At 49.6% G+C, this 20,311-nt stretch overlaps 1 protein-coding gene across 1 annotated transcript in view; it reads left to right on the forward strand.

Moving 5' to 3' along the window:
- LOC118212693 (vacuolar protein sorting-associated protein 13B-like) overlaps positions 1-20,311 on the forward strand; it is a 303,731-nt gene that overhangs the window by 270,060 nt on the left and 13,360 nt on the right. The window contains 10 exon segments of the mRNA XM_035390874.1: positions 5,139-5,294; positions 7,378-7,641; positions 10,021-10,104; positions 11,226-11,401; positions 13,004-13,174; positions 15,777-15,984; positions 17,640-17,828; positions 18,262-18,408; positions 19,367-19,647; positions 20,086-20,213. Coding sequence (XP_035246765.1) covers positions 5,139-5,294; positions 7,378-7,641; positions 10,021-10,104; positions 11,226-11,401; positions 13,004-13,174; positions 15,777-15,984; positions 17,640-17,828; positions 18,262-18,408; positions 19,367-19,647; positions 20,086-20,213 — 1,804 coding nt within the window.

The following is a 20,311-nucleotide window of genomic DNA, read 5'->3' on the forward strand; positions in this document are numbered from 1 at the left end:
TTCTAGAACACTGATAATGGGTGGAGTCTACTATGACCTGTGAATCTCATGACCCAAACTTTGCTCATCAATGCCACTCCTCTGCAAGGGGGAAATGGTGAGATGTCGATGACATCACAATTGTCCTTACTTTGTGAACCCATACAGGCCATGGTACCACTTTCGGTAGTGTTATAAGAGATATAAAATTTTATAAAAGATAAGTAACAGTGTGTAAAGAGTCACAGTTGGCCGGAAGTGGTCTGCATAGACAGGGCACGTAGTCTTAACTGTGTCTGACTCTCTGCCTCTGTCAGTGCTCTGCTCAGACATTATCATCCCAAAATTCTTGTTGGTGAGGCTTTGTAACTGATCATGTTAGTGTTAGTCAGTGCTAGGGGCATAATGCCTTTAGCATCTTTTTATTTGCCTGGAAATTAACAATGAAACGAATGGATGTAAATGATGATGTAAAGCTTCGATTAGCTGTCTGGGATCTTGATCGTCATATCTTTATTCAGTTTCTGATATTTTGCGATTCAGGGAAGTAAATCTTATGCTGAGGACTGTGCCAATGGGAGGTGCCAAGTGCACTTGTGTTAAGACATAAAAACCTGTATGGATGTGGGCGAGTAGCTTTGTAACGCCAGCCAAACCAGGAAGGTGTGTCTGTCAGACAGGTTAAGGGCCCCAGCGGTCTGCGGTTGGCCCAGTTGTTTCAGACTTCCAGACGAATGGCGGAAACCAGGGAGTGAATCTGCCCTCCGCTTGTCTCCAGTGTAGCCAGCTGTTTTTTTACAGAGGTGACTCAGAAGCTAACGAGTTCACCCCAGTCCGCGGCGAAATTCTGCTGCGCCGCCGTTTTGTTGGGAGCGAACCTCGCCTGTCCCCGCCGTACCCTCTGTCCCGCGCAGTGCCTGTCCTCTCCGCCGACTCCCAGCCGCGAATTTATTAAATTGCAAATGCACCCTTTGAAGTTCCCGGCTCGCTCACGGGAGAGGGCTCTGCGGCAGAACAGAACGGACAGCTGCCCAAAACCGCCCCGCACCCCCCCCCCCCCCCCCCACCCCCCGGCGTTGGCCGCGTTAGCCTCTGCGCCGGAGCGAACGGGTACAGCGTCTGCCCTCCCACTGCCCCCGTTCACTTTTCGGGGGGGGGGGGGGGGGGGGGCAAGGCTTAATGTCTTTTGTTGTCTCCGTGGAAGCCTGTTTCCCATTACGCGCGCGGCCCTCTCCCGCTCCTCCAGTCGGCAGACAGACGGAGCTCTGTTCGGCGCTGGGGCGTAGCGCTCCGGACAACAATGCCAGCGCGCCGGTATGCTTCCAATTTCCCCACTCCGTCTGCGGACCCTGGGCATTGTTGCGACGGCGCGGCGACCGACCGCGGGCTCGTCTCGCGCTCCGCAGGGAATCCGAGAACGCTGATTCCCGTCACTTTCCCCGAGACGATCCTCATCTGCGGATTGCGTTCGGAGGTTTCAGTACCAGCGGTGTTTGAAACAGTGCTTTCTTGTTTGCTTTCTCTTTTGTCTTTTCCTCTCCCATGTGACATGCGTATAGAGGATGCTTTTGTTCACCCTGTTGAGTCGTTGGTCAGTTTGTTCTTTCATGTCTCAGTCACACACCAAATATTTGGCCTTTTTTTCTTTGGAATTTTTACTGGGGATCTGTAGATTTTTCAGGGAAATGTTTTGGGAGTAGCCCTTAATACGCAAGGCCAGGGTTTCGGCCGTGGTACTTGTTTAATCATAGGGCGAGGGGCTTTTGTTGGTTAATTGACTCACCACATAATTAACAGCATATTGAAAATATGATGGCCCTGCGTGTTTGTGTTCTACGCCATGTTTCCATGGCAGTTACGCTGCTAGTTATCTTAGCTGGCAGCACCTCAGAAACAGGAAGTGAGGCAAATAACTGTTTCAGTAATCCATGGATTGTGTAATCGATGAGTGTATTTTAATCTTGTCATGGCCGTTGCTAATTAATCAGCTTACTGCATTGATCTGTATTGCAGAGAAAAGCGTCTGTTAAAATGCACACCAACGGTGTTGGTTTAAAAAAAAAACACAACAACGAACGCAAATACCGACACGTCTGCTGAAATCATTGTGGAACTTGTGCAGATGTTTCCAGAGTGATGCGAGTGCTGTGCTGTATGGCATCAAATGACTTAGAGCCTCTGATGCTGTTTTTCTTTAAAACAGCAGCTGAGAGGAACGTTCAGTTTGCTGGACATTCGACAAATTCTATCAGCTGTGAGGTATGTAAGCTCTTCTGGCCACCCGAATCCGTTTCCCAGGAGAAGCCGGCTCGTTCTGCTCCACGGTCTAACCGCCCAGCTCAGAGCACAGCCAGCACATCGTGCTAAAATCAGAGTGGCTGTTTGGGTCGGCGAAGGCCATGGGGAAATGTAGCCATTAGGGTTACAATTTAAGTGTCTGGGATTTAACTCAAAGCTAAACCCTAACTACTGGTTTCTAATAATCCCTAACCAGATGCACTCATTCCGATCGAAATTAGAACCCAGAAACTGGTTTGGAACTTGCCACTTAAACCGAGCCAAGTGCAATCATGGTCCAAACCCCTGTAATCTTTGCGGAGGTAGGGTTGCAACTAAAAAATATATTTTGAAGTTTTCCTTCCTCAAAATATCCCCTAAGCAAATATTAGCTACTGACATCTCGGCAAAGCAAGTTACATGCATGCGGGGAAAATATCTAAGGTTTCCACAAGGGAGCATGTTTCTGTAGTTTATCATTTCAGCCTCACCAAGGCAATTGTGTAGATGCAGAAGTGGTGGTCTAACAGTTGCATGCCTGAGAGCCTAAAACTTGTCCTCGTTAGGAACACACTGCTGACACTTGAGGCGATGCAGCTGTTGCCAGGTTTGAACTACTTGGCTTTTTTGATTACTTGGCTACTTGACTTGCTTTTTCCTTCCCCTTTCTCTTTTCTGCCCAATTTGGAATGCCAAATCGTATATGTATCAGTACTCATTGCTGTAACCATCCATTCAGGAGAGTGCAGACTAGCACGTGCTCTCCTGTGAAGCACGCAATGCCAGGCATCGATACATATCATACCGCAGTTCATAAGCGGGGCAAGACACTTCATGTATAGCTTGACTAGCAGACTTTCAGTCGAACACTCCATCCACCCCACCAGCAGGGTTAGCTGCCATCCCAGTTGGCTGAAGCCCTCTCATTCCTGGGCTAGTGGCGATCATGGGGCACCCTGCATGGCTGCTTACCATGGTCTGCACTGACACGGCCCAGGTTTGATTCCAGACTGCAGGGCCTATCCATGCATTGGAACAGTGCCTTAGCAGGATGAGCCATTGAGCATCCCTGCTTTCCTTTTTAACAGCATTTCACCTAAGTGCAGTGTTCAAATAAATCTGCTGCAGTATGTGTTTCTTCTCTACGTTCTCTAAGGTGTTGCAGAAATGAGTGAATGGCTCCATACTACATTACGTTGCGGTGAACGGGTGATTAGATCTCTCCCATTTGATATTGTTTCATTAAAAGCTGAGTTGTGCTGATTGATTTTTCCCACAGGTCTCTCGTGGCAGCCCAAAGCAAACTGTATTAATCAGAATGCCTGGCTCAAACACTCACACAGTATGTGTTTATTCCCTCTGACCATTCGGTCCCGAGAGCCATGTAATGGATATGAATATACAGATACTTTGCTGATTCTGACGCATGTATTCCGATCCGTGAGCAGAGCTTCTTTGCCTTCCTGTTTGAGTCATATTTGCACCCTGGATGATTTAACGGGGCCCGCTGATGTTGTGTAGGAGTTTGTTTTTATCAAGACAGGTATTCAACTTTTATAAAGGGCAGGGGGGAGAAACCGCTCGGCTGACGTGGTATACATTTATCAGCTTCCCTAATACAGCACTTAAAGAAGGTTAAAACGTTTGGAAGCCTTTTGTAGTTTACGTTTTTTTATTTTTTTATTTCCGTGCGTATCCTGTGCAACGGTGTCGCTTGTTTTTCACCGCCTGGCCCGACGTTAACTAAAACAAGAGCGGCGATGTCCGTTTGAAGTTCTGAGGAGAGAAGTTATTATGGCTTCTCCCTAAAGGTCAAGTGTAGCCGCAGGCATGATAAAGTGGAACATGGGGACTGTTGAAATAACAAAGCTGGCTCCCCAGATGGGCCAGAGGTGCGCTGCTCCTGCCTGGCCTCCGTTGTTTACTGCACTCTGCCACTTCCTGGTGAGTAATTCCGAGTGGTGATCTGAGAAATTATGTCATTTCCATTCAGAAACACCAGACTGGGAGGATGAGCCTCAAAATTGAAATCAGGCTCTGATTAGAAATGTTATTGTAATAAAATACCTCTTCAAAAAGGCAGAGGAATGTGGAGCTTGGTGAAACAAAGGCCCAGACCATGATCTGACCAGGAGTTTGACCTCCAGAGTGTGTGTGTGTGTGTGTGCGTGCACGCACATGTCTGTGTGTGCGCGTGCGCGTTTGCGTGCCTGTGCATATGTGTCTGTTTCTTTTGGAGGGGGCTTTTAACAGATTTAAATGTTGAGCACTTTTTAAGAGGGGCTAGTGTATAAATCTGGACTTTCCTGTGCTTTAGCATCTGTTGCTCTTTTATTCATTTTCAAAGATCTTGAGAGCCTTTCTTCTTTTCCATTTTGGAAGGTTTGTAAATGAGGATCACCACACTTGAAAAAGCTTTTGTTTGAAAGAGATCTGTCACTTGTGCATGCCATACCTTGGTCATGTTCTGCAGTGCCAGTGACTTCACTGAGGAAGCCTCATGGTTCTTCCACATTTGTCCAGACTTAACAATGTAATTGACCTCATTGAAAGATATATAGATGTAGAAATGGCAGTTTTTATGACCAAAATAAATCTGAATCCTATTTAGAAGTGTGGAATACAAGTGCAGCCACATGTGATTGTTTTGCGCTTCCAACGCTTCATGTGCATTTTTCCAAGTTTATTGTGTGTGACCTAGCCTGCAAGCACTTCAATAGCGCGGAGACTCAGAGCATGTTCAAACCAGTAAACAGGAACTTTGTTCCCCCTAACAAACGGTCTTTAAACAAAGCCCCTTTTGTTTACTTGCCATTTGAACAGGCATAAATAAAGTCAGAAAAACTCCTTTTTTCTGCTCGTCTGTCTGCTCGGCTTCCCAGCTGCTGCACATCTGCATCGAGGGCTGGGGGAACTGGCGCTGGTCCGAGCCCTTCAGCATAGACAACGCGGGCACCCTGCTGCGCACCATCCAGTCCAAAGGCAGGACGGCCTCCCTCATCATCAAGGTCCAGCAGCTCAGCGGGGTGCAGAAGCAGGTATGGGTCCCGTGCCCTTCCCCTCACACCTCACTCCCAGCCCTTCCCCGCACACCTCCCTCCCAGCCCTTCCCCGCACACCTCCCTCCCAGCCCTTCCCCTCACACCTCACTCCCAGCCCTTCCCCGCACACCTCCCTCCCAGCCCTTCTCCGCACACCTCCCTCCCAGCCCTTCCCCACACACCTCACTCCCAGCCCTGCCCCGCCCACCTCCCTCCCAGCCCTTCTCCGCACACCTCCCTCCCAGCCCTTCCCCACACACTTCACTCCCAGCCCAACATTAAAGGGTTCCCATCTGTCTGCTCTGCTGCCCTCTGACCAGTGCAGTCTCAGTAGACCACGCACACCAAAACTGACTATCCACTCATGTGCAATATCACTGTATAAAGTATAAAGTATACTGAACTGTGCATTATTTGTATATATTATATCTATTATATTTTTACTCTATTGCGCTATCCCCATTGCTGCTGTAACACTGCAAATTTCCCCACTGCGTGATTAATAAAGGATTATCTTTTCTTTTCTCTTATCACCCAAAACCAAACACCATTCACCATTTGCATCAAAGGAAGAAGCTAATGTGATAATAAAGAAGGGGCAGTATTAAGGTGTCTAGTCACAGTGAATCTCAGTGTAGATCATAGTCTGTAGGCTTCAGCGCTCTGTCATTCCGTCAATTCCCCTTTCATTTTTTAGTCATTTTACCTCTGATAGGCTTCTGTCCTCACAGATTGGAGCCAGGCGACGGCCTCTGATCGTACCCCCCTTCCATCTCCATGCCTTGTTTCGCATTATAATCTGCAGCCATCACACTGGAAAAACCTGCAGCTTTTTCCAAAAGTTCCTCTGATAAGTAAAAAAAAACTCATCAAACTGAACTTCAATTCCTCTGAGCCTTAATCGTAAAATTTAAACAAAACATCACAGACCAGTAAAATAAATTTGTAAATCATGTTTAAATGGCTCAAAACAGACAAACATTTCTTTGAAAAAGATGCCAGCAGAGAAAGAGGGGACACTTTGTTATGTAAATATTGTCAAGTGTCACACATGTCTCTGTAGCCTCTAGACAAAACAGAGCTTTGCATTCCTGTCTGGTCTGTTCCATGTAATGTGTACATCTTGTTCCCATTGGTACAAATGATAGGGTATGAGCCCTGGTCACATTCAATTCACAATAAAAGCTGGAAGATTATGCCAGTGGCAACAATAACCAGGAAGGCTTCTCGCTTCATGGACACATTTTAATTCTGTTCAGTTGCTGGTGATGCTACCATAGGTCCGCCAGAGGTTTATCGTTTTGCAAACTCGTTTCTCCACCATGTTTCTTCCTTTAGCGAACCACCATTTTGAGTGTCCTTAAGAGCAACGTGTTAAAATGGAGGGGAATGTTTTCAATTGCGGGAATGCGGTTTCGGTGATAGCATCTTTTTTTACTCTGGTGCGCTCTCGCCAAGGGTGTAACATTAGGAGCCCTTAAGTGTGATGCCTCTGACATCATTGGTGATATTTTAGGGAATTCATGTCAAATAAAAAATGTAAAAAAGCAGTGAAGATCACCCCCACCCACTCGCACAAGCATGAAAGTTCCTCTGGGCGTGCGGCATGTTGGAGCAGTCAGTGAGCACGGCCGAGCTGAGGGCCCGCTGACACGCCGGGATGATGGATGAGCAGGAGAAGCATCTCTAATTACAGCCCAGCTCTCCCAGACTCATTAGCGCTGCCGTGACCCAGAGAGGAGAACGAGGCACGCCGGGGGTGGTGGAAACAATCACTTCTGAGCACAATTAGGACCGTCAGCTCCAGATGAAGCGTCCCCGGGGACCGGGCAGGGCGGGTTGGGGAGGAGAAGCGAGGAGGAGAAGCCATCTGAATGCCAGAAGGCCCCGCTTGCTCTCCAGTGATAGACAGTCACCCGAGAAATCCATCACTTGCTGAAAACGCTGTCAGAATCCATTTAGGGTGGCTTTAATAACGCCACATGCATGAGCACTGAGTCAAGGAGGCTCTGTTGCAGATTAAGCTCGAGGCTGCCATGTTCCTCATGTCCCTCCATACCGGTCCTCTCTCCCCCACCAGATCATGATCTGCGGCAGGCAGGTGATGTGCAGCTACCTGGGCCAGGACATCGACCTGCGGGTGGTGCAGCACTACGTGGGGCCCGACGGGCAGACGGTGGTCAAGGAGCACGTGGACTGCCTGGAGGGGGGGCGTAAGCTGCCCTCCTACGTCCTGGAGGACGCGGAGATGACGGAGCTGTGCGTGCGGGCGCGCGGGGACGAGGACTGGTCCCAGGACGTGCGGCTGGAGAGCAGGGAGAAGGGCACCGGCTCCGTGGTGCAGGTGAGGACTGGCACCCCCCCCCCGCATTCCCACGCAGCACAGGACCACCAACGCTGCACCAGCTTTGCTCTGTTGAGTCTCAATAGACCACAGTGGCCAGGATATTTATTTGCATCGAGAAATCATTTACTTGGGTTTTTCTTTTTTGTTGTTTGGAAGGGCCGTAGCTCAAAATACTCAAGATGTCCTTTGAGACACTGGGAACACAGTTTACAAAAACTGCATAATCACAAACACAAACCGAAAACAGGAAACAGGAATGAATTGGGATGAAGGAGCTGTAACCGTGGATGCTTACTCAAATGGTCTCCTAAATGGCTCGCGCTTATTATTACCATGCAATTCATGTGTCCAGGGTTCCCATGGGTCCTTGAATGCTTTGAAAGCACTGGATTTCGAGCATAGAAAATTCAGTGTTTTGAAATGGTTTGGTTTTAAGGTTTTTTCTCTTACGTTATAAACTTTACATAACTTTCCTGTTTTACGTTGGTACACTTATCATGTGCAATAAAAGTCCAGTGTTATGAATTCAAACCATGCAATACTCCTGAAAAAATTCAACATGATAGAAAGTGATATTTATAATTGTGCATAAACACTATAAAATTAATATCTTCCTATGTGCAGGCTCTGTTAGCATAACATCACTATACACGCTGCTTTAGAGTGCACTTTCATGTCTTAGACCACAAACCTCCTAATACCCTATTCATATCATCGTAAAGCCAGCAAGTCATTTGTCAAGTCATGTCACAACTTCTCTAAATGTATAAAATGTCCTTCCTCACTCAAAAATCTCTCTGTTGCAATCAAAAACGTAAACTCAAACTGAAATAATATCTGGATACCCCAGAAAGTGAACTTTTTATCAATTTTATGCTTGTCTTACCCTGGTGTATTTAAATGACTCATTTGTAAATAAGATTACGAATGACAAATTACATTACTCATTCCTAAATAAGATCCTTGAAAAAATGTCCTTGAAGTCCCTGGAACACAGGGACTTGCTGCTAAAATTCAAAGCAGTTTTGTCAGTTTTTTACTTTGGGCTCTCTCTGTAAGGTTCCTCAGTCTACCTCAGGAGGACGTTCACAGGCTCCAGAATGCAAAAGAATTCCCTCCTTAAGGGCAATTTGGTAAAGGGTCGGTGTGAGCGGAACACAGGAATACTCACTGGAGTTGTGGGGTTGGGTGTTGTGGGTCAGCTTTGGGTTCTTACCGAGTGACTGGCCTGGTTTTACACCTTCATCTGACAGGAAAATCCCACGCCAGAATCAGAACTGAACGCTCATTGTGCTTCAGTTCTTGAGCCACTTATAAATCAAGTCCCATGTTGGCTGTGAATTTAAAAAATGTTTTAAAGACCTCTAACATTTGGAAGGCTTGACAAGGAGCAAAGGTAGAGTGGGATTAAAAACCTGGGGAATTTTTTAAGTTTGTAGTATACATATTACAAGGGCAAAATTACAGGTTTTAAATCACAGATCTTGTCATCCTTAATGGCTCATTATCCTGTGTTAATAGTTAAACAATCATTTGCCCTAACTGCTGTGCAGAGTTCTAGTTACAGAGATTTTGAGGGGATTTTCTTTTGCAATGCGAGAAAGCCAAGAACCAAGTTGGGTACATAACAAGATGATGTGTCTCCAGGCCTTGATATGAACATGATGTTAGTTAGTGAGGCTAATGTACTGTGATCATTATGACCAGGCTGGTTCTGATTCCTCCTCCGCACAAAACAGTTTTCTTTGGGGAGGTGGCCCTGTACATTTTCCCCATTGGTTCTTTGTACAGAAGATAGAGAGATTTTCATGGTGCAACAGTCACCATGTTCTATGTTAAATGTTAACTCGTGTTAAATATTAATCCAAGGCTTGGCTAGTGTTTGAATGGGAGACCTCCTAGTTAAGCTGCTGCTGGCTGTAGTTTTTATGGACACGTACAGGTCCATCTTCCGTTTGCTCATGTAAAAAATGATGGGGACACTGCCCATATTTTATCATCCTTTGGATGAGATGTTCCTGATTCATTAAAGATCCAAAGGCATCACAAAAACTACGGGGCCTTGCCGATGCCCTGGAAAAATTCTCAGCATGGCTTTATCTGCATGGCACATATTGACCCCCCTCTCACCACCTCTGCTGATGGGTGGGGAGTGCCACGCATTTCTGATGTGCTTCACCTCAGTGGGTCCTACCCATTGGTGCAACCTGGAAAAAGCTGTTCGCTGTACAGTACTTTGGGATAAACCGGTGAAGATAAGGTGCTGTATGAATGTAATCCTTAACTGAGTGATGGAAGCAGGAGTGTCCCTGCTAGGCCTGGACTTTGTGCTTTAGATGAAGTTACCCTGAGGTTCTGCCCTGGTTCCCTCTGCAGGTCCCGTGTTCCAGTGGCTCCCTTCTGTATGTTTGGTGCACCCTCCTCACCATCGAGCCAGGCACCCACATGCAGCAGAGAGTGGTGAGTGTATGTAGGGCATGCAAATGCTGCCAGAAAACTTTGCTTTCGATGTCGTTCTTATTCCCAGGAAAGTGTGCTGGAACCATCCTGTGTAGGGAGAAGTGTTTTTAATAAAGTCTTGTTACTTCGGGTTGCAGTTCCACAATATACTTCTGATTTGCATCCAAATAATCACAGTAAATCTCTCGCAGTGAAAGTACAACAATGACGAAAGTTTGTAATTGATTTCCAACTACATGCAACAGATGCGCATGGAAGTTTTGTATTCGTGCCGCATTGTCTTCATACAGTGGGGCTGGATGAGAATTAAATTGGTCTGTTTTCCATGTGGTAAGCCAGCGCAGACAGTGCTGGGGAGATTGCAGGCACTGTGGTGGAGAGCTAGAACAGAGCGAGCCGTTTCCCATCCCAGTAGGGAGCGGGGCAGGGCCTGAGGAAGGCTGGAGGGGGTCCTCCAACTGGCGCGCCATGCCGCTCTCAGCTCCCGGCCCAGTCAGAAGTTCCTCTCCCAGCCTGTCAAAAAGCTCTGCACACAACCCAGATCTACATGCTGGCCTCTAAATTAAATCACTCCCATATCATGGCCAACAGTCCTCTACCCACTTTATTTTATTTATTATGCCATGTAAGAAAGATTAAAAACAGCATGTGTGCAGATATTTTCTTAGAAGATACACAGAAGTTAAAAAACCTCAAAATTTTGTTTTTCTAAGAAGGGTAGTGGATGGTCCGCCCTCCTTCTGTGTTTTTTACTTTATTCTGACATCTAAAGAGTAGAGAGGGTAACAGATAGAGAACAGATTGTGAACCAGCCGCCCTACAGACTGTGTCACACGTTACTCGTGTCTTTTCAAAGGGTTTCCTTTCCTACAGATAGGGGAAAGTAATAGAATAAATAAGGATAGAAAAAAGAAAACCAAGTAGGGACAGAGATTTATACTTTATGTTTATGTATACATACGGTTTAAGATAAAGTTACAATAAGACTAGAAGGTTAAGGAAAGGTGAAAGATGGTAGTAACTGAGATGTGTGACATTTGTATTCTGAAAAACGTAACTCCGCAGAAATAACCTAGTGAGTCTGTGTTGTGTGTGACGTGTCCCTGTGTGGCCCTGCACAGGTGGTGTTCAGCCCCCTGTTCCTCATGAGGAGCCACCTGCCCGACCCTGTCATAATCCACATTGAGAAGAGGAGCTTGGGCTTGCAAGAAAGCCAGGTGGTCCTCGGGCAGGGCCATGAGGAACCCCTGCTGAACGTAGAGTCTGACCTCATGCACCACCTCACCTTCCAGGCCAGGTACTTGAGCCACACCACCCTTCTCCAAACCAGCTCACTTCTGCCTCCCCACACCTCATTTCACCCCCCCCCCCCCACCCCTCCTCTAAGGCAGGCTAGACCCAGTCCTTTTGAAATTGTGTGTGTCCCAGGAACCCATCTAAACTAAATGTCAGCTGCGCTACGACTTCACATTTCACAGTATGTCAAATCCAGGCATAATTGCAGGCCTGAGCCAGTGAAGCTGTAGCAGAAAGTGGCGGGTTTGCCCTGCATTTGTCAGTCTCTGCGGTGGGGAGTGGCCCCGTGCCAGAGCGGGTGAGCGTCTGCGCCAGTGTTCTGCGCTGGTGTGACGAGCGGCACTTCATTATGGGCAGGGCATGGCACACGCATCGCTAATTTCATGACCTGCCTCAGCCGCTCGGTGCTTCCACCTCAGATGGGCTCGTCAGCTTGTCAACGGATTTCTTTGCTCGCAGACAGGCAAGAGTATAAAACGAGATCGTCCTGTGCTGTCCTATTTCTTTCCTTGCAGTGCACTGTGCGTTCCTAAACCATCCCTCATCCACAACCCCCCCCCCCCCCCCCTCCCCCCATGTACCCCCCCCCCCCCCCTTCCCAGACAAGTTTCAAATGTACACTGGTCACCAGTTTGATTTGCCTTCCTGCAATTACAAATAGTTGTGGCCTATAATGGGGAGGAGGAAATTCAGGCTGTGGTTGCTCTGAGCAGACAGACAGTTAACTGGATCTGTTGTGTCTCGCTTCCATATCTTTTCACTGTGTAGAAACCACATATAAGACCGACAACAATCAGAAGCCTGGACGGGTAGCCTCTGGGCTTCCAGCGGATCAAATGTTTCCCATCATCACATTCTCGTTTCGCATTTTTTTTTGTTTGTTTTTTTCTTTTTTCCCCGAGACCCATAGAGCCATTTCCGTTTATAGCACAATGGACTCTATTAATACACATGCAAATCTGCCTCAAGAGAGGCCTGTCCCTTCGAGCTGAATTGGATGCTGACCTGACTCATGGATTTTTTTTATATTTCAGAGAAGCCACATTAGACTGGTGATTTAAGCCAAGACATTCCAGGTCAATGTTTCTCCTCGCTGAGTTTACTCTTGGTCCTTAACCCGCCTCAGAAGGGACATCGGCGAGACTTCCCGACCGTGTCTTTGGCGTGCGCCTGAGCTTTTTTAGCTTCGCTCAGAAAAGCAAGACACCGCTGATTTGGGCGGGGGTCACTCTACAGAGCTTGAGTGTCATGATAGAATAAATGCACAAGTCTGCTGGTGCTCATCTGTGCTCTTCTAAATTTGTCCTGCTGTTTAAGTTTTTGTGCGTTATGGTGGCGTGAGCTACATTCGTTTTAGCAGTTTCCTTCCACCCTGTTCCTTGAGAGCCAGAGGGATCTGCTGGTTCTGGTTGTTACTTGGCACTTAATCACTTCCAGGAGTTGATTACACTGTTAACTCATCCCACCTGGTTCCACTGGGAAGCCAGCAGACCTGCCGGCCCGGGGTATAGGACCTCCATTGCAGAGTCATTTTGAATGGGCGGCGGCGGATCGTGTGTTGGCTTGGACGGAGAGAGCAGAGTGTTGTGTTTGTGTTGTTCAGGGAGCAGGAGGACCCCTCGCAGTGCGCCGTGCCCATATCCTCCGGCCTCATCAAGCAGATTGTGAACAAGACTGCGGGCGGAGACGGCCATGAGCTCATCCTCTCCGACTTCTACGGAGAGAAGAGCCCCACCCAGCCGCCCTGGCCCTACATCAACAAGGAGTCTGACAGGTACTGCCCTCTCACGTCAACACCTTACTTTCATCCAATTAGGTTTCACCCTGACCAATCACAGCACTGTCAGCTGCATGCCTGCATAAAGACTTTGCCCTTTAAAACTCTTGAATAAATGTAAGTGCAAGGGTTCATTTACTAATGGATCTTCCCTTGTTGGTAGTATATCCAAATTTTGTGACAAGGGTAAGCCCACTGTCGTATTGGGCATTAGAAGCTTTTTCTTGATGACGTGCTGAGTTTAGCGCTGAGCCTGGTGCTAAGCAGTGTGATGCTGTCCTGCACAGTAGACTTCAAGGACGGGCGAGCAGGTGGAAAATGCGGTACAAAATCCTTGTCATTTAAATAAAATTTGAAAATGCTCAAAGGTCCGTCTCAAACAGAGAGGGACCGCTGCCAGGACTGTCCTGTGTGAAGTCTCTGTCACTCCACTGCAGCCACTGGTCTTGTGCTTCTGTAGAGCTGGAGCACAAAATGACCATCCCTGCATGGAGCCAGGTCATGTGACCAGACAGGAAAACAAATAGATCGCTTAGCCTGCCGCTCAGAAGCTGTTGAGTAGAGCCGCTCTCTCGCCGAGGAACAGGCCGGGAATCGGTCGCTCGCTTTTCTAGGACCGGTGTTGAACTTGGCGCGGAGATCGTCCCGGTCTTGAATGAGAAACAAACGGCGATGTCATCCGCGATACGAGCATCTGCTGGTCAGCTGCTCCGCGGCCGGCCGCGCTCATGGAAACCCGGAGAGCCGCAGCGAAAACAAAAGCAAAACAAGGGGAAAATGCTGCGCTCCAGGGCCTGGTCCCGCCTCCGTGGAGCGTGTGGAAGGGGGCTCCCGCTCACGCGGTGCACCCGCCGGGGGGCCTGTGTGTGGAATCGCACCCGCATCACCTCACCTTCCCTCGCTGCGCTAACTAAGGAGGGAGGTTTGGCTCCCCGGTCCGGCCCCCGTTGGCCGACTGGAAGGCCGTAAAGTCAAGCTCAGGAAATCGGCTCAATTCCCGGTGCCTTGGATCGCTGCTTGTCTGATCGCATAGCTGTCAGCCCGGATGATCTATGACTGTTTTTGGGAAAAGGCCTGAAGTTTATTATCCGCTGCTCTCCTGGTAATTAAAATATATGTTCAAATCAGAGAGCTGCTCTGATTGTTTTTAATGAACTCAAACCACCGCAGCCTTCTGTAGTAGGGCCCTTTTGATGCAGGAAGCTGAAAGATGAGCGTCTTTCATCTCTTTGTTCATTCGTCACACAGAAAAACTTCGGAGGCGTGGCGGAGATATCCCGCTGAAGATTAGCGCAGATCCCCGCTGCTGCCGCAGCCTTCCTGTAGGCCCGAGACTTTCCACTGTCAGTCTTCTTCAGCCCTTGGGACGTCACCTGTTTTCTCACACTGTGACGGGGGCGTACGTTTCGTAGCGCAGCTGGTTTGCTGTGATTTGTGTGTTTGTGTGTTTGTGTGTGTGTGCGTGCGTGGCGTGTGTGCGTCTGTGTCGCACCGAGACACTGGGAACGGTCCGTCTGAAAAAAAAAAAAAATCACATCTTGCTAGCACACGCACACGCGAGTACACATGTGCTTTCACAGGCATTGTTACAAAGAGATCTCAGTGCAGTCATGTTAACCATATGGGTTTCTGCGGTTCTGTGGCTCTGTTCCTCTGCTATTCTCTCCCCCCGGAGTTGGTATCTGGTGGTTTGGTGTTGAATTACTCTGTCATTCATTTTCTTTCTCCCCCCTATGATCCAGACTTTATAACAAAGCATAAGGCCGAGGCAGATTTCCCATGGAAGTGACAGTCCGTGCCCGAGCCAAGAACACTGCTAGCGCTAGCAGAACCCTCCAATCTGCGCCGCGTTAGCGGCCATTTTAGTCCTAACAAACACAAGAGCCGGGCTGCAAACGGCGAAGGAACCCGTACAATTGGTGTATTTTTCATTTTCAGATACCAAGTTATACACTTCGTGTTGTGTGGACCTAATAAGGTCAGACTTTCATACTGTACCTCCTTGCTTGGCTCAGAGAATGTAAATCCTGGTAAATGTTTTTTTTTTTTTTTTTTTTGAAGCACCTCGCTAATCATTAAGCAAACATCTTGTAGTGGTCTGGGAGTAACGGTTACTGAAGGAAACTGCGGCTGTCAGAACTCACACTTGATGCAGCTTATTGGCTCCAGCAGGGCTGGTTGAAGCTGCGAGGCGCGTCTCTCTGAAACGCCTTTTGTTTGAGTTCAAGAATATGATTTATGTGACCTGCACGTTCCTGTGCTCACCTTGAGTTCCTTTACAGAAATACCGCATGTTAGATGGAGGGCAACGTTGAGTGTGTTTTGGCCCCCTTTCAGGCTTGAAGTCTTTAGATATAAGAAAAGAAGACTTTACTGCCTGCTAAAGCTGGCATTTAAGAACTATGTTACTTAGACTTGTCAGTCTGCCATGTGTTTAAATGCCCTATTATCTATATGGTGTCTGTTTGAGGGTGGCATTCATTCGAGGGCAGTATGTATTTACTGATTATTTGAATGTGGTAGCTGGACTGTCTTTGGATGCTTTTCTTATGCACACGTGTGTTTGCATGTATGATTCATTTTTTTGGTGTCCCTGCAGGCCGGACTCGGAGCCCCTGACCCAGTGGGACAGCCCCATGCAGGTGAAGCTGTCGGCCTGGAAGCCGGGCCTCAACACCCTGCTGGTGGAGCTGCTGCCCTGGGCCCTGCTGGCCAACCGCTCCCAGTGGGACCTGTGGCTCTTTGAGGGAGAGAGGATCGTGCTGCAGATACCCGCGGGGAAGGTCATCGTGCCTCCCAACTTCAAGGTGAGCCCCGCCCATATTTGCCCCGCCCTGCCAACCCGCCTCCTCGTAGGCTTGGCTCACTGCTTTCGGAGATAAGCCGAATGAGGCATCAGATCTCTGGCAGGGCTGTGTATTTTCACTGTGCTACAGAGTGAAGAACATATCTTAAGAACAGTAGGGAAGGCCTGGTGCTGATTTGTGCTGCCAGAGTCACTGTGAGGGACCGTGCCCAGGAGAGGGCACCCGGCCCGCAGCAAACTGAAGCCACCGGGCAGCGTTAGCCCTGCCCGTCCCACCCGCTCCCCTGCTTAAAGGGGAGTTTTAATCAGCGCCTGGATGCCCGGCGCAGGAGCAGGGGAGCAGGATATCAAAGGGCAAGAGCAAGACACGCTTCAGCGGAAGCCAACCAAACAACAGCCGTAAAAGTGTAATAGTCTGTGAAACAGAAACAAACACGGCATTGTTTCCATAGCGCCCGCGCCGGATTAGGTAACGCCAGACGGGAATTGGCAGTCGCGCCCGGCGGGACGCGAGTCTTTGTTTTAGCAACTGCGCCTCAGTCCTGCGAAGAGCGCGGCCCGTGGTTGATCCTGGCGCGGTTCGGGAGGGGGAGGGGCTTCGTTCCTGCGCTCGCTCAGACCGGACGAGGGGGGGACACGTCTCGGGGGACGGGGTCATCCGCGGGCCCGTGTGTCACTTTGCTATTACGCACGGGGCTGTCCAGTGACGTACCCACAAAACCGCTTCAGACCTGTCAGATGTGACGCAGGGGACACGTCTGCGCAAAGACCGGTGACTTGTGTAGCAGAAGCAGTACAATGGGTAAGGAACTGGCCTTGTAGCCTAAAGGTTCAATTCCTGGATGGGATTTTAGATGCAATGTATTGTAAGAAGTCGCTCTGGATAAGTGCACCTGCTAAATGCATGTGATGTTAATGATTCTGTAGGGGGGCTATGGGCTCAGACCCATTGGTCATAGCAGACAATGGGTAGACTTTCAGTTCAGGCCACACCCAGACACAAGGGAGTCGGGAGCCAAGGCCTAGGGGTTCCTTACTTTGCACTACCTTGCTGTTCTACTGAAGACAATGTTCAGTTCACAGCAAAAATAATATTTTGCAACAATAAAGACATTTATTACTTCCATTTCTCTGTAACAGTGGCCACTTCCCTGAATGAAAAACACACTGCATGGCGAGACGTTCAGTGCAGCGTGAAGGGCAGCCGGCTCGAGCCATATGTGTGCCTCCCAGCCCGCGTGGGGGCAGTTATGCAGCCCCCTTCTGAGCTGTGATGTCTTCTCTGTCTGCTGCCCTCTCTGCTCTCTGTCTGTCTGAATAAAGTAAAAAAATATGTAAGCTGGACGGACTGTCTGCTGATAGTTTTTGGCTGGACCGCAGCAGCGGGGCCAGCCCTACAAACGCGAATGTCTGTGACTGAGTGACTGAGTGATGAGGTTACCCCATTGGTCGGCCGAGTTATGAAGTTACACCATTGGTCGGCCGGATCACGTGTGTTAGGTCCAGCCATATACTAGGTTTTAACCTGGTCTTATTTTAGAAACTATCTTTAAAAAAAATAAAAAAACGCCCTGCAGGTTTTCAGAATCGGCACGCCTGCCGTTAGAGGGGCGTGGCTCGTGCCCGTTTTACACCCTGTCCTGCGTGTCCCCTCAGGAGGCCTTCCAGATCGGCATCTACTGGGCCCACACCAACACGGTGCACAAGTCCACGGCGCTGAAGCTGGTGCACGACCTGACGTCCCCGCGCTGGAAGGAGGGCACGGGCGGGGACGTGGTGACGCTGGACGAGGAGGGCTTCGTGGAGGCCGAGGTCACGCTGGGCGCCTTCCCCGGCCGGCAGAAGGTGCGCTGCCACCGCCACCGTAGAGCTGAGGGTGTAGGACTTCACCGGGAGTCTCTCTCTCTCTCTCTCTCTCTCTCTCTCTGTCTGTCTGTCTCTCTCTCTCTCTCTCTCTGTCTCACTCTTGCTCGCTCTCTCACTTTCTCTCGCTCTCTCTCTCTGAAAGGGTACAGATCTCTGACACACGGTCTCTTTCTTTCTATCTGTCTCACTCTTGCTCGCTCTCTCACTTTCTCTCACTCTCTCTCTCTCTCTCTCTCTCTCTCTGTCTCACTCTTGCTCGCTCTCTCACTTTCTCTCTCTCTCTCTGAAAGGTTACAGGTCTCTGACACACGGTCTCTCTTTCTCTCTCTGAAAGGTTACAGGTCTCTGACACACGGTCTCTCTTTCTCTCTCTCTGTCTCTCTGTCTGTGTGTCTGTCTGTCCGTCCTGCAGCTGTGCCAGCTTTGCGTGTCGTCGTCAGTGAAGCATGGCATCCAGATCCTGCAGATCGAGGACAGGACTGTCCTGGTGAACAGCACCCCTCACCAGCTCTACTACAGGCCCCTGCTGTCTGAGCACGCCCTGGGGACGCCAGACCAGGTGAACGCACTCTGATACCCCGAATATACACTCAGGGGTTTTAAATCCCCTGTTCTATAATAGGGGTGTAATACCCTGTAATGCATCCCCTTTAGTGCTCTTTCTCAAAGTTAGCCATGCCCAGCTGTATTCGCATTTGTGTTTTGTCAGTTTTGCCTGGGAGAGAGCAGATTAGCGCACGCATTCCACAAAACATGTCCTCCAGCATGCTGCAGTCCTCTCGCTGAGCTGCGCAGCCATCACAGCAGCTTAGGACAGCGGCGCACAGGGGACAGACGCAGTCAGGGTTTGCTTTCCCAGCACGAAAGGGCCTTCTGGGCCATTAAACCCCGAAGACACATGGCTGCACTGACACAGCCTTTATTCACTGATGGAGAGTCTTTATGCAGCAGGTAGGTGCACAGGGAGAGTTTAGGGTGAAGAGGGCTTCAGCAGGGCTTTCCAGCAGGCCGTGCAGCTCCTGCAGAACCTCTCTCTGCTGGGCCGGTCCTGTGGGAGCGCAGCTCCATGTTGTCGTTAGGCGGACACCGAAACAATTGGTTTCAGGCTTTGCTTTTCATCTGCTGCATGTCCCCATTAGAGCGCCGTGAGGTCATTTAATGAGGTTTCATGTTCTTTCAAGAAGGATGGCACAGCTTTCCAGTCGCCAGTAATCGCTTGAAAAGAACAGCAGCAAAAAACAAAACAAGAGGATCTTATGAACAACACAAAACCGCAAAACCGCTCGAGGAATGGCTTTCTTTGAGGTTTCATGATGTGGAATAATCCCAGCACACAAAGGCACACGATGTTTAGCATACTGCTCAACACAGTGCAGCAGGGCATATCTGCCACAGATTTAGTGCTCATCTAAACACACGCATGTGTGCAATGCTAATCTGAGTGCAACGTGCTAATCTAATGTGTGGTTGTGATGTCTCCCCCCTCCCTCTCTATCTCTATGTCTCTCCCTGTCCAGCCTTATGACCCCCCAGACACAACGGTCTTTTCCCTCCCCCCGGGGGGCGCCCAGGCCCCCCCTCAGCCCGTCTCCATCCCGTTTTGGGACCTGCTGAGGGAGGGCTCCTTCGCAGAGGTGGAGGCCCCCCTCCCGGTCAGGCACCTGCTCTTCAGCTGCGCCCCGGGGGCGGAGTCAGGGGGCGGGACCTGGAGCCTGCCGGCCCCCATCCGGCCCGACTTCCCCCGGCAGGGCGTGGCAGCGCCCAGGGAGGCCTGCGCCCGCACTGGCCTTGTCAGCAGGTGGGTGACAGGGGAGCAGGGCGGGACGGGGCGGGGCAAGTGGGGCGGGGCATTAACCCTGCAGGCCTCAGCGGCCAGGTCATGTGGAGGCCTGGAGAAGCGGCCCTGTCTCCTCTCTCTCTCTCTCTGTGCTAAGGGTACCTCGCTCGCCCGAACGACCGTGCAGATTTTGTGTTTCAGTGAAAACATCAGTCCCCGTCTTAATTTGACCCAGGAGTGCAGAAGCGATTTTACAACCGCTTTCTCTTTTTAAATATTTTTCAATTGCTTTGTGTTCTGTGCTTTCTCTGCCCAGCTGCGTTTCGCTCTGGTTCTGGACGCCTGCGACTGGGTTTAATAATCGCACCGCCCTGTGTGGAGCTGCGGGGGGACGGGCGGGGAGCGGCGGCGCTCGGGTTTGGGAGGGGGAGGTGGTCACACGGCTCTCCTTTGTTACAGGCCCTTGGTGCTGACTTACCAGGAGCATTTGGGCATCACCTACATCATGCTGAATGAGGACCCCTGCCCCCGTCTTCTCATCCACAACAAGTGCCCCATCCCCCTCGTGCTGAAGGAGACCCTCAAAGGTAAAGAGGCACATGCACAGATTTTCCCCCCTTAGGCCTAAATCCTGTTCACAGCTCATCTGCATAATTTTGATTGCATTTGAACTCCATTCCTTAAC

The sequence above is a fragment of the Anguilla anguilla genome, chromosome 1 (genome assembly GCF_013347855.1).
Source record: "Anguilla anguilla isolate fAngAng1 chromosome 1, fAngAng1.pri, whole genome shotgun sequence".
Taxonomy (NCBI): domain Eukaryota; kingdom Metazoa; phylum Chordata; class Actinopteri; order Anguilliformes; family Anguillidae; genus Anguilla; species Anguilla anguilla.